Below are 14,010 nucleotides of genomic sequence, written 5' to 3' on the forward strand. Positions count from 1 at the left end.
AGGAAAACTTATAAATCCAAAAGATAAAAGCATCATGTCTACATATTCAAGCCTCTGAAGCTGAGAGCAACCTCTCATAACTGGATCAGGCAGCACACTGGATAATGCACAGCATGAAAAGCAGTGTGCACATTTATGGGTGTAAACAGTTACAGATAAATTTTAATTATGGGAATTATTAGAAATTACATTTGGCACCATTAAAGGAGGCCATTTGATTTTGCACATTTTCTAACTGCCAGCTTGAACAGAAAGAATAGTTAAATACTTCAACTAAGTAGCTTTTTACATTTCAGAGCACACAGACAGCACAGCTGATCACACAGACCCTGATTGTCAGCTGGTAAGATTTTTGTTGTTGTTCTTTCTATCGCATTCTTATAATGCTACTCAAGTAGTGCTGGAGGAAAATTTGAAGTATCTTTTAAAGTATTTTTCAAAAAGATCTCAAACCTGTTCAGGGAAAAGAACAAAACAAAATGGAAAGATTTCTAGTAAAGTTTCTCCTCAAGTCTTGGAAAATTAAATAAAATCTAGTGCAGGTTTCTTATGCTGAGCACAATTTACTTTTGAACAAATTAATGTTGAGCAACTTATCCGAAGAAATATGATCATTCTTGACTGTAGCTCAGTAGTTCAAATGAAACAATTACCAACATAAATCATGACTAAATTTCCAATTTTACAAAATACTTAGAAATTATACTGAGAGCCAATGGATGTAATGGTTAAAGGGTTGGACTAGGAGTGGGAAAACCAGCTTCTAATCCTCCTTTGGGTGCTGAAGCCAGCTGGATCACCTTAGGCAACCAATCCCTCTCAGCCCTGATCAGCATTAAACTCTGCAACAAGCTAGGTGAAAAACATAACCTTCTGTTGCATCACAACTGATAGCTTTGCTCGGTGAACTGCAGCAACTGGAATGTGTGACAAGCAGATCCTGTATTTCAATGGAACAAATTTGAAAAGCAACAATATTTAGCAGCCAAACTCAGGGATCATCATTCTTTTAAAAATCATCACATATGTATAGTTTTAGTTTTGAAGACAACTAAACTAAAACCTACCAAAAAAGAAATTAGAGCTGAATTACTTTATAAATTCATGTTAATAGAGTTACTTTAATAAAAATAACAATTCTGTTGGTATAATAAGCAAAGAACTGCACTTTCAAGAAATTGATTCTCACCATTTCCCCTGGTATTAAAAACCTGAGGATCTTTTCTAAATACTCCTCATACAGAAATATTTCATGGTATCCTACAGTAATTTATTTAAAGGCCCTCTAAAATTCCTCTGCATTGCAGAGTTGCATCATGAGAAGAGAGGAAACTTCTCTCTGAGATCAAAGAGGCAAAGTAGAAGCAGCCACTGAAAGTCTTGGCTCATCAATGTCTGAATTCACACAGCTTCAAATCCTCCTACATCTAGCGTCCTAAGTGTCACAATGGAATTGCTACTGATCCTGGATTGGTGTCAAAGGTGATACATCTGAAGCCAAACCTGTGCTGGAGGAGAGGCAGTTCCTACAGCACAGAAATTGGCAATGCCTTTGCTCAGCCAACCCATTTTCTTCCTGAGGGTGATGATAGTTTGGAAAGGAGAAGCCCTCCTCCTGAATATGGGTGCCCATCCGGTGATGATCACAACTTGAAGCAGCAGATGATGCCCAACACTAACCATTCCAAAGCAAAGACTGGAACACAAAACATCTTTAGATGTCAAGGAAGCTCAAGCATTTACTAATTTAAATATAAATGAGGCAGGCAAACCAGCAGATTAAATGTAAATACTGTATGAAAATGTGCAATGCATTTAATGTATTCATTTACATAAATTTATATGCCACTGAATCATATATTGAGCTATACTTATATTGAGATAGTAGTTTGGAAAAACTAAAGCTTTATAACTCTATCTCCCATCACTTACAGAATTCTTCTGTGCCAATGGAAGGACTTTCTCAGCAGTAGTAATAGTAGATAGTAAATGTTCTCATCTCCATAGATTTGCTTAGTTGTTTCCCAAAAGCATTAGATTTGGCATGACTCATAGCAAAGGTCCCTTTTTTGCAGTGACCCTTTTAGCACAGAGAAAGCTCTACAAATCCCTCTTCTACTTTTGTTACACTCCTTAAAACAATTCATGGATTAACTTCAGGGAAAGACAGACTCCAGTGAGAACAGCCTTGGCAGCATGGATTCTCATAGGGGTCATGTGCAGGTTAAAGCTCTTGGGTGATGAACAAACATTTGTATTTTCCAGTCTATGATACTCAAGGGTGAATAAAAGCATTACGAGTAATGCAAATCTCCCTAGTGAAGATGGCTCCTGATAATCCAGGAGGAGAAGAGGTTTGACCTCCTGGAGACTCAATGATAGTACAGCTAGGGACCTCATGCTGGCATAGTTTCCCTTGAAAGGTCCATCTATGCTAGCTTTCTCTTGGAGCAGCATATTTATGTACTAATTTCAGGTACAAAGTTTATGCAGAGGAGGTTGTGTCCATGGGCCTGCGCCCAACTCTGCTTCACACAAAATACTGGTAATAGTTTATTTTTTGACCTTAAAAGTAGTAAAATACAATGATTGGACTGGTTTTCTGAGTCGGAGAAAGGATAGATTCAGACTACAGGTAGTCCTCGACTTACAACAGTTCATTTAGTGACTGTTCAAAGTTAGAATGTAACTGAAAAAAGTGACTTATGACCGTTTTTGTCACTTATGACTCCTGCAGCATCCCCTAGTCATTTGATCAAAATTTGGATGCTTGGAAACTAATTCATATTTATGATGGGGTGCAGTGTCCTGGGATCGCGTGATCACTTTTTGTGACCTTCCAACAAGTAAAATCAATAGGGAAGCCAGATTCACTTAACAACCATGTTGCTAACTTAAGCACTGCAATGATTCACTTAACGACTATGGCAAGAAAGGTCATAAAATGGGGCAAAATTCACTTAACCGCTGTTTCATTTAGCAACAGAAAGTTTGGCCTCAATTGTGGTCATAAATGTATTCATGCTCATGTTCTGCATTTATGCTGAGATTTCAAAGTACATTTTTTAAAAATCCAAAGTCCCTATGTTGAACGCAGTATGTATGTTGAGTTGGGGTGGGAGCCAAGAGGATTCCCCGAGTGCTGTTTTTCTGCCCTGTTGCATACCCAAGCTGAAAACTCCATCCTCCATCGTTGTTGAGCTTTCTCCCACTCTTGTTCTGTGCTACTCTTCTGCACCACTTTTGCTCACTTGGCTCTATCCATTTTGCATACAGGCACAATTGATTCTTGTTCCAATCAGAACTTTTCAGAGTGCATTATTCTTATTTTTAGTAGGATTTTGTTCTACGAGGGCAGCATTGTATTGTTACAATCATTGTGTTCTTCTATGTATTCATACAAAGCAGGAGCGCTTAAACATTATTTTAAAGGTTTTTTAAAAAGAATACAAACCCTGTAATAATGAAACATCGTAAATTAGTGTCTGTGTCTACTCAATGGCTGGCTGCTGCAGACTGTATCATCTGGCTTCTCCTAAGTGGTAGCAGCTATTAAATAAAGTTGATGAGAGATTAGTGCTTTCTCTGCCCTGTAAGGTGTTGGCTAAGTGTCCCCAGGAGTTTAATTAAAAGCATCTGCAAAGACCTCGTTTTTTTTTGTTGTTGCTGTTGAGGACCCAGAGAATTTTCCTGATAACATATTAACTATTGTTTTCATGAAATCTTCCGCCATTTTTTCTGCAGGTCAGTTGGTCAGCAGCAGTCAGTTTGGACCTCTGTGGCACCTACTCTTGTGACTATACAGGATGCAAAACAAGGGATCAAGAGGCTGATCCCAAAATCTCTTGGTTTGCCTTTCAATTGTCTGCCTGTAGCACTCACACGATTTGTTCTGACAGAATATGAACTTTGTCTGATTATGTCTCACCAAGTCATTGTTCACTCTTAATTTGGTTTGAGAGAAGAAGGGGATACCAAAAGGTTAGAGATTATCATCTCTCTTGTTTTATTCATTGACTGTCTTTTTTTCCCCTTTAAACCAGTCCATAGACTGATACAAGTGATTTATTCCTTTGCCAGTATTATCTTCCTTGAAGTTCATTCTTATTGCTTCCAGAGCAATTATACCATAGTAATTCTATTAAGATAGAAGATAATTAAATAATGAAAATATTTTATTTTTATAAATAGAGTAGCCTTTTCCTACTGCCTACGTTTCCTGTTACTCCCATTTCCTTTATTCTATATGAGTGGGATTCATTTTTTTTCAATCCAACTACAATCAATAAAAAGAAAACAGTGAATCTCTAGTTTTAAAAAGCCATACAATATTTTCGTATTTAAAGGTGCATTATTCTTCTAACAACTTTCCTTGTAACTCTTGTTATACCATCCATTCAATACTCCTTGATGGACATTAGGATTCCTATTCACCAGTAACATCTCATTTCATTTTAACCACAAGAAACTCCAACTATTTGCATCTATATTTATGCTGTCAGGTGATAAATATATTATTTACTCTTTGGAGGAAGGAAAGGAATCTGTTTTGTTTGTTTGTTTATCCTTTAAGGCACACCTCTACAAGTTAATAACCACAAATTTACAGACGATGTAATCCCAGTTTAATTTATAGACTGGGCACAGATTATACACAGAAAATTACATTGTCCATAATTTCCAAAAGGTAAGCTAACTGGCAACATTCTGCTTCTTTGAATCTAGAAAATATTCAAAGCATTTGACCTTGCATTTCTGGTTTGTTCCAACACAAACAACAGGAACTAGCACATGCAAATTTAGACTACTTTAAATGAATGATATCTTGTTAAGTAGGAGGATTCTCAAACTAATGTATAAGACCCCTTTCCTCAACACAAAACAAAATAAAATATGAAAAATGGACTATTAAGATCTTATTGCCTTTAATGCATTTGGAATATGGAAAGACTGATTTTCAACCTAAGGGCTAAAGCTGCTGCATTTTAAAGATGAGATTAGATTATTAAATTCCTCATTAGCTTTTCATACTAGTTTTTTCTATAAAATTGTGGAGGAATTGAATTAAAAAGGGCATTTTGCAGATGCTCAGATTTGTCTGATTCCCCCACCCCCGAATTCAAGTTTTGATTCTAAGCAATCAACAAGCATATGTACATCAAGATGAATTTCTTAAGCTTATTGTTTAGATGTTGCAACTGAACACTGGCAAAAGATTCAGTAATATAGTCAGCAATGTCTTGTGAACTTCTTACAGTAAGTAATAATCTTTCATTAGCTTATAAGAAACATGGAATTAATCAAGCAAAACACATAGTATGCTGATATTAATAAAGAAAAACCTACACTTTGCCAATTTAGGAAGAATTCTGTTACATAGCTTTTACTTCTTATACATCTTCTCAGAGGCCTCCAAAGAGATATAATTGGCTTCATATCTGATCCATGTTGTTCTCTCTTTTTGCACTAACCCGGGATACATTGTGCTAAATCAGGGCTGTCAAACTCGCGGCCTGTGGACCAGATGCATCATGCACTGGCCATGCCCATGCTTGGTTTAGCAAAGGGGAAAAAAGTCACGATACGTCACATGATGACGCGAGTTGGACATCCCTGTGCTAAATGCTCCAAGGCTTTCATTGGCTCTGTTAAACATAAAATAAGCACTTATTAGTCTAAAAGTTTTCTCTCTTTTGGAAGGTCCAAATTTGCTTATGGGGCAATCTCTTTACTTGCTCCTCAGACAACAGAGGTGCAATTATTTTCTATCCCACCAGGTACACTTCTTACATTTTGGCTTCTTAATTTCCAGAAGATTCCTGATAAAGTAAGTATACTCTACACTTCCATTTAAGTAAATTCCAACTAAGTAAGGTTCCCATAATAAAATTTTATTTCTCATATGTATTATTTTACTGTAGATGCCTTACAGATAGGGTTCCCAATACAATGGATGGGAACCAATGTATCTTAACCATTTCTGTATTCAACTTCCCCATCGATTTCTTACACACTTAAAAAAAATGTTTGTAAACAAATTGGAAATCTAGTCAAACATTGCCTTGTTTCCAAAAGTAGCTGTGAAGTATAAATTCTATTCATAAACTTCCTCAGAACATAAAGAGCTATGGTTATAAGCCAATACTTTGTTAAAGGTAACTTTTAACCTTTAGCCCAGAAGAAAAATAAAAAATATAAGCAATAGTAATATGAAATGCTTCATGAGGTAGCATTTTAGAAAATTGTTACTTCTATCTTCAATTGCTGACCAAAATATGTTAAGCCACATTGTTGCTAAAAATGATATGTTTGAAAATCTGTGTTGTACAAAACTCTAATGCAGAAATGCATAAAGGACTTTTCAATGTGACTCAGTCCAAGGAGTGTATTATTTCTGCACAATTACTTCTATTTTGCATATTTCGTACTATTTCCATTTTTATGTATGGAATACTTTTGTAGGTCCATTCAGTTATTAGATAAAATTGTGTTTTTTCATCCATTTTGATAGAGCCCATTTGATCTTCATGAGGTTTTTTTTTTTGAGGGGGGGGTTATCTTGGTAGATTTCCAACACCAGAACAAGTCAAGAGAAATATAGCCCTGCTCCTTTTCCCAGATAACATTGATCATGATTTTCCTACATGACTTATGATATTCCATAGTACTATATTTTACCTTCTACTAATATGCATGAAGGTACTGCCAGGTGTCACCTGGAGTATGAAATATCATTAATACCTGAAGCTCTATTGGCCCTTACTATTCAACTTTAATGAAGTAATTTGTACCCTTAAAGATTGTTTAAGTTGAATAAGAACTGGAACAGAGCAAGCTGAAAGAGGAGTAAATGCTAAATAGGGAACTGGATTCAAAGATGAAAGTTTAGCCTGTTTTAGAGGGAGTTTACACCCTCTAAAAATCTGCAATCTTGAATCTTTGGGTGTTATTGGATTCACTGGGAATAACTACATTTAGCAAGTTTTTGCACCTTTGTGCCTAATACAACCTTTTCTAAGCTAGTCAGACTTAGCAACCATTATGCCTTGTTTGCATTCCACATTGATACAATAATATGCTCTACATGGGGTTACCCTGGAGAAGCATTGGGAATTTATAACTGATATAAAATGCCACAGCTAGGACACTAACTGGCACATGGTACAAGATATCTATTATAAAATATCTGTACATTTATACATTGCTAAGCAGATTTATTCTGAGGTGTTGATAGTGTCCAATTAAATTAAAGTTTTAAACCATTTACAGCCCATTTATCTGATGTCCATTTCTCCTATTTGAATTTACACAACTGTTAAGACACACAGAAGAACCCTCTGCTGTTAAAGTCCTGTCTTTCTGTAGGGAAGGCGTATTGTAGGGAAGGCGTATTGCATCAGCCATTCCAATCCTAATATTTAAAAAGCCTGTACAGATTTTTTTCCCCACCATAATTTTAATTGTTGTTAGGATCAATCTTAGGATCAATTTTATTGATAATTTTAAACCTTATGGCTTATATTCTCTTCTTGCTTCTAAATTCTGTTATCTGGTTTGGTTATACACCAATCTGTAAAGATGGGATATAATTCAAATAAATAAAAAATGCCAGATATGAATATAGTTGTTATAACGTTCTACAAAGATCCAAATTCAAAGGACAACATGTGATTCAGAGTGAACAATGGCATTCATGAAGCATCTAAATCAGCTGTGACATTTCTGGAGTTACATGGATGACCCTATCTGGGAAAAGACAAATTTTGTTTAAGATGTTTCTAACAAGTGTGCCCATATGAACTTTAATCACATTTTATGCTCCAAATGTGGAATTCATTCAAATTCCTTATATCTTAAACATTTTGTTTCTATTACTTCTTTCGGCTATCTGTATTAAATTTCAAATCTGGTTTCAGTTCACTTAAATAACCAATAGAACTCAACAACATCCATATTTTTCTAGACATTGTATTACTAAAGTATATACTATAGTACTATATGCCCCAGAATCAAATAGGTATGGCAGTGATCTGACGGGATATTTCCCATAATGAATGCGATAACAAAAATACACAACTGATATCATTAATGTTCAAAATAACAGAAAGAGAAAAACATGTATTTAAGAAGAAATGATTAATATCCTAATATTACTAAAGGTCTTTGCTGATGAACCTTTATATATTATCTGGAGAAATCATGGAAAACCAGTGAAATGCTAGATGACTTGTAGACTAATAGATACTGCTATCTTCCAAAAGGAGAAAATGAAAGAATTGGGGAACTGTAGATCAGCAATCTATAGTTTAATTTTAGACAACCCAGAGTTGCCTTGGGTCGAGATGGTTGGCAATAAATAAATAAATAAATTTTGACCCCAATATCTGGAGTTGATTATAAATAATTTATAAGTACTTGAAAATGTATGGTAATTAAAAGAAAAAGTATGCATTTGTCAAAAATAAATATTGTCAAACTGGATTATGTTATCTTATTTCACTTGGCATCACTGTGAAGCAGTATATAAGTCTAAGTGCTATTGCTATCTTCCTTGGTAAATGGTAGAAATACTACAGAATATGATATAACAAAGCAAAGAATTTAACAATATAGGCCTATTCTTTGTGATTAGGAAATTGTTAAACGGGGACTAGATAGATGATAAATAGATACAGACTCCTTGAAAACTGTTCTCAAATGAGAATTCAACAATGATTCCAAAACAAATTGGAGTAAACAACCTCAGTTCTAAGTCTTATACTGTTCAAAATTACTACTAAAGCCTTGGAAGAAATAATAGAGGAAGCAACTGTCAGATTAGCAACGCCACAAAGTTGTTTGAGATAGCTAATATCTTAGAAATCAGAAATATAATTTAAACCAATCTTAAATTAGAAAAAAAGGCCAAAAATAACAGAATAAAACTAAACTGAGACAAATGCAAAGCTATACATTTGTAGAAAACAAAAAGCAAAAGCAAAATAATAGGATACTACATTTCTGGCTTGGTGGCAGTTCTTGCAAAAATATAGAACCATCTTAGAAACAGCACTGGGCCTTGAGAAAAGATGAATTAATAAAATGAATAAAAGGGGGCATGAAAGCTGTTTTGAAGGATCCAAAAGATGTTGAACATAAGAAGGCTGTGAGCTGCTTCAGTCTGAAGGACACAGAATAATGGATTTAAGCTACAACCCAGAGGTGATCGGCTCCTCTTTACTGATTAGTTCAACTGGAGCCTGAGGAACCATTGGTCAGGGATGGTTTAACATACATTCATGGGGTGGGAATCAATCCAGAGGGTCTAAGTAATTCTAGAATAAAGCAGAGAACATTATAACACACCATGCCAATTTGAAGTTTAGCTGATGTCAACTAATTCATGGAGCTGCAATATTAAAGACTATCTACAATTTATAGCGAAGTTTGTCCTGTAATAGACGATACACACCTCTTTGTTCTTCTGTTTAACTTGGTTTCTTGGTTTTATTCATTTATTTTATTTATTTAACACATTTATATGGCTGTCCATATCATGGAAAGTGACTCTGATTATAATAGAAAGCCAGGCAGAAACTTTCCATATGGTGTAAGGATTTTTGTGCCTCATAATTTCTGATTAATAACATGACTAGTAGTACTGAAATAATCTGAATAAATGACACCTGAAATTTTATGCAAAATATCTGTATGAAGAATAATTTGTCATTCTTTCCCCCCACCCTGTTTTCTGCACAGAACACCCACAGCCAGCTAGCACTCTTTTTAATTTATTTTATACACAGAACACTCACAGCCAGATAACATTTCAAGGAAAATTCAATATTTATGCTAAACAAAATGTGATTCATTTCTCTTTGCTTAGATTTATTTCTCTTATTACTATTGGTCAGCATCAGTAATGCAAATAGTAAAGCAATCAGGTCCTGCTGTTTTACATGAAGTTTTTACTTTTGAGTTAACAAAGTACGGACTGTAACAGAATGATGAAGAAACCCCACACAAGCAAGCAATGGCTACCTGCTGGGGACAATCATGCAGAATATCCCTCAAGGGCTATTTCTTATGACCTCAGTTGCAAATCATGAGATGGATTATCAGACTCATGACTGATCAGGAAGTAGAAAGCTTGAGAAAAGAGAGCTTGTAATAATATTTAAAGCAGGCCTGCAGAGATTTTACATGCTTGAAATAGCCTCCTAAAATGTAAAATGTAAATGTTTATAGTTATGTTTTTTTCTAAACATGCCATGTCAGGAGTATGTGTGATTCTTCTATAGGTCAAGAACCTTTAACAAATTTAGAAAAGAGTACAAACTGGCTTTCCAATTTCAATGCATGTACTATTGGTGTACAATAGAACTGTCTTGCCAATATATGTTCTTCACAAAACAGGCTTTCTCTTCTTATTGAAAGGCACAGTATTTAATTGCAACCAGCTTCCATTCTATTAAGGAGTCAGTCTAAATGGAGACAGGGAGAAATGAGCTCCAGTAAAGTCAGTTGGGACATGCTTCTATACAACAGACTTGGAATTAATATGATGGTGTAATGAAAAGATCCACTTTAATTACACAATCTGTTGCTATCCCCCAACAATCATTGATGAAACTTTTTTTTAAAGAAAAACGCTGAAATAAGTGTTGGGGTGGGGAGTCCAGGTGATCAACTTGACTAATTGCTACCACATTAATTTCTTCAGACGGAAATTACAGGGTGCAAATTATCAGTTGAAGTGAAATCTTCATAAGGAAGGCATGCAGCATCTGGATGCGACTAATGGAAGAATGAAAAGTAAATGAGAAAGTTAAATGAAAGAGAAATAGTAATTCTTGGAGAAGCAATCAGCTTGAACCGCTGTCTTGGCAATAGCTACCCCTGGAACTAATGCATTTATTTCCAAGGAAATAATAAATGTAGGGAGGGTATGCTGCATAACTAGGATCTGAAGCCTGTTTACATGAGGCCAAATCAAGCACAGAAAGTCTCACTGAGGCATCCTCCATAAATACCTCCAACTAAATGCAGCAAAGATGAGCCCCGAACCCTTCTCTTCGCTCATCTGCCTGTCAACTGTATCCAGGAGCAACCTCCACGAATGGGGAAAACAAGCAGGGCACCCAAAGGATCCATATTTGCAGCCTCAAAACTTGTAATCCTCCCTCTTTCATCTGTCACGAATACAGTAAGGCGGGGGCGGAGAGACTTATCTCCCATCCCCGGATCAACATTTCCCAAAACAGACCCAGGGGCCGGCTTGGCTTTGGCTTCGCTCAGCTCCTTCGGGATCTGAAGCCATCACAATTCCCTGGAAAGAAAGAAAGAAAGAAAGAAAAAAAAAGCCGCGTACGAGGCTCCAGGGGCAGCTGCCAAACAACATGTGGCGGATGGAAAGTGAGGTGGGGGAGGAGGGCTTCTACGTTAAACGGGGCAGCTCGCGGGGTCGCTATCCGGGATTGGCCCCGAGTAGAAGAGGTAAAAGTCGAGACCGCGAAGAAGGCAGCGCGGGGCCTCCGCTTACTTACGTATCTATTAATAAGAGTCCTGAGGCGGCTGCAATCCATGGTGAAGCGACTGGCAGCTGCTCCGGCGGCGCCCTCCCTTCGCTGCTCTCGCCCAAGTGTGGTGGTAGTGGTGGTGGGGGATTCTTTCTGGCTCGGCTCAGCTCGGCTCGGCTCACACTTCTGCTTCCCGCAGCCACGCTGGGATTTCTACCTCACAGCAGCCCCGCTCGCAGCCCTGCCCTGCCATGCCCCGTCGCCGGGTATTCTTGGCGGGAGCTTCTCGTCTCTCGCTCCCGCTCAGTCATGCGTGCCCCAGGCTAGCTCGTCTTCCCATGTGCGCTGCTCCGGTCCGCGGCGCCCCGAATCGTAGCAGCGCCGGCAGCAGCTGGCTTCGAAGGAGGCGGAGATGGAGGAAAGAAACAAAAAAAGGCAACTTTGCTCCACACGGAGATGGCCGGAGACCGGCCGAGGATGTTTCCTTCTTCCCTTCCTTCCCAGAAACTTCCCGCTGCGCTGGGCCGATTTCCTGCGCAACCCCGCGAGCCTCGCTCGCTTCTCCGTCGGGGTTTTTTTGTTGTTTTTTTTTCCCCTCTCCCTCTTTGATCTTTCCCTGCTAAACCAGGCAGCTCACGTCATACGCATGCGCGGTCCAATCTCTTCGCCAGGAGCAAGACACCCTGCCATCCCCGCCCCATTGTTTCCCACAAGTGCTCTCCTCGCCCCGATTTCCAGGACTGCCTGGAGCAAAATCGGAAGCGAGGTTACCTTACACGCGCCGTTGGGCCGTTTAGAGCCCTAAGGGACGGGGGGGGGGGGGGCGGCCGAGCGCGGTGCATTGGGAAGAGACGGGCACGGGCAGCTCACCAAACCTCTGGGCGCCTCGACGACCACCAGAACAAACTTCAGAAGCGCTCAACGCCCCCCCACCCCACCGCGAGACGGTGTGGTGTGACAGCTTTCGACGCGCTCTTGTGCCCGCGGGGCTCTTGAAATCTTCGCGAGGGGGAGCCGAAGGCGGAAGAACTCGGGAAACAATGCGCCTTTTGTTCAGCCGAGAGCGCAACTATAGTTGTCCTCAGATTCCTCACAGGCTGTTGTTTATTTCCTCCTCGTTTTTCCTTCCTGGACGTCTGGTGAAAAGGGGATTCATCTCGCGTTCCCGGCCGGCCTTGATATACTCTCCAAAACCCTAAAAGCACCAGGCTGGGAAAAGTTGGCCTGAAAAGAAACGGCAATGCTAGACGGACAAAAGGCGCAAGTCCCTTTTGTCAAAAGCGCGCGAAAGCGGTGAAAAGTTAAGGAGGGGAGAAGGCTTCCTGGAGCCCCTGACTTTCCTTGCCTAGGACTTCTGAGAGGGGCTCCAGCCTGGGCTGGAGTGGCAAGGAGCATCCTGGATACTCTTATTGCCAGAAAGAGCCATGAAAGAGTTCGTTGCACTTTGAGAGAGGCATCCTTTAAGCCTGTGATTTGGGGAATACAGTAATCTCCATACTGGTGTTTTAAGTAAATAAATACGGGATCCCTAATTCCAAGGTGATAGCAATGCCCTTTCCTAGAATCAGTGATGAAAGTATAAAAGTTAAAATAAACTCATACAAGTAGAGTAACAGAAAGAAAGACTCTGGGTTTTAGGAAGGGCGGTGCATTATATTTTGCCCCACGCACTGAAATAAATAAATAATAACCTTGTTCTGAAGATGATGACTAATGTTATTCATTGGCTGCATTTGTACTGCTCATAAACTCACAATTAATGTAACTATTTCCCCTCAAGTCCTATTAAGTTGCCTCATCATGGGGAGGGGGTTGTTCTGAAAGGAATGAGCAAAGAATGCCAGAAGTGTACTCCATGCCCAGCAGGTTCATGACCAGGAAGGTCATTCCAGGTGCTTGGCTAAGTCAAGCAGGCACCTATATTAGGCAGCAATTATATAGGAAGATATTAGAGATGGATGATCACATCATTCCAAATTGACTGGGAGAGGCAGTTGTAAATGACTCATGTTTTACTAAGGAAGCCACGTGGATAGACAATATAAAATGATTGACAAGTCAGTGCCAGTTGATGGAGCTCTCAGATCAGAAGGTGCTCAACATATTATTGAGAAAGACCTCCGGATCATTTGAAATTTTAATAAATGTTTATGATGCACTTCGATTAAAGCCTTCAAAATGCATAGTTCCTTTGTAGACATGCAGGAAAAGACCATTCAAAACTGCAACGGTATGCTGTGCAACCCAGGGAACTTCTACAGTGAAAAATGAAATGAAGCAAATACATACTGACATCTCAGGCATATACAAACTAAAATGGAATGGAATTGGACACATTCTGTCATAAAATTACATTATTTATTTCGTGTGTGTGTTTCTGTGTCCGTGTGCCTTTCAATCAGTGTTGATTTCTGGTGAATGTCTAAAAAACTCCAGTTTTCTTGGTAAAATTTCAGAAGTTCAATGGATTTCCTTGCTTTTTTCCTAGGGCCCAGAAAGGGACTGGCCCAAG

The 14,010-nt window shown here is 38.6% G+C and overlaps 1 protein-coding gene across 8 annotated transcripts in view; it reads right to left on the bottom strand.

Moving 5' to 3' along the window:
* Positions 1-12,148, bottom strand: part of ATP11A (ATPase phospholipid transporting 11A) — a 115,940-nt gene extending 103,792 nt beyond the window's left edge. For all 8 annotated transcript variants that reach the window (XM_087967247.1, XM_087967252.1, XM_087967251.1 and 5 more), the window contains exon 1: positions 11,526-12,148. In XM_087967247.1, coding sequence (XP_087823373.1) covers positions 11,526-11,564 — 39 coding nt within the window. In that variant the 5' untranslated portion in view covers positions 11,565-12,148. The remainder of the gene's footprint in view (positions 1-11,525) is intronic.
* Positions 12,149-14,010: the final 1,862 nt, after the last annotated feature.

The sequence above is a fragment of the Notechis scutatus genome, chromosome 5 (genome assembly GCF_049901735.1).
Source record: "Notechis scutatus isolate UNSWTSFEM ecotype Mainland chromosome 5, rNotScu1.2, whole genome shotgun sequence".
NCBI classification, from domain to species: domain Eukaryota; kingdom Metazoa; phylum Chordata; class Lepidosauria; order Squamata; family Elapidae; genus Notechis; species Notechis scutatus.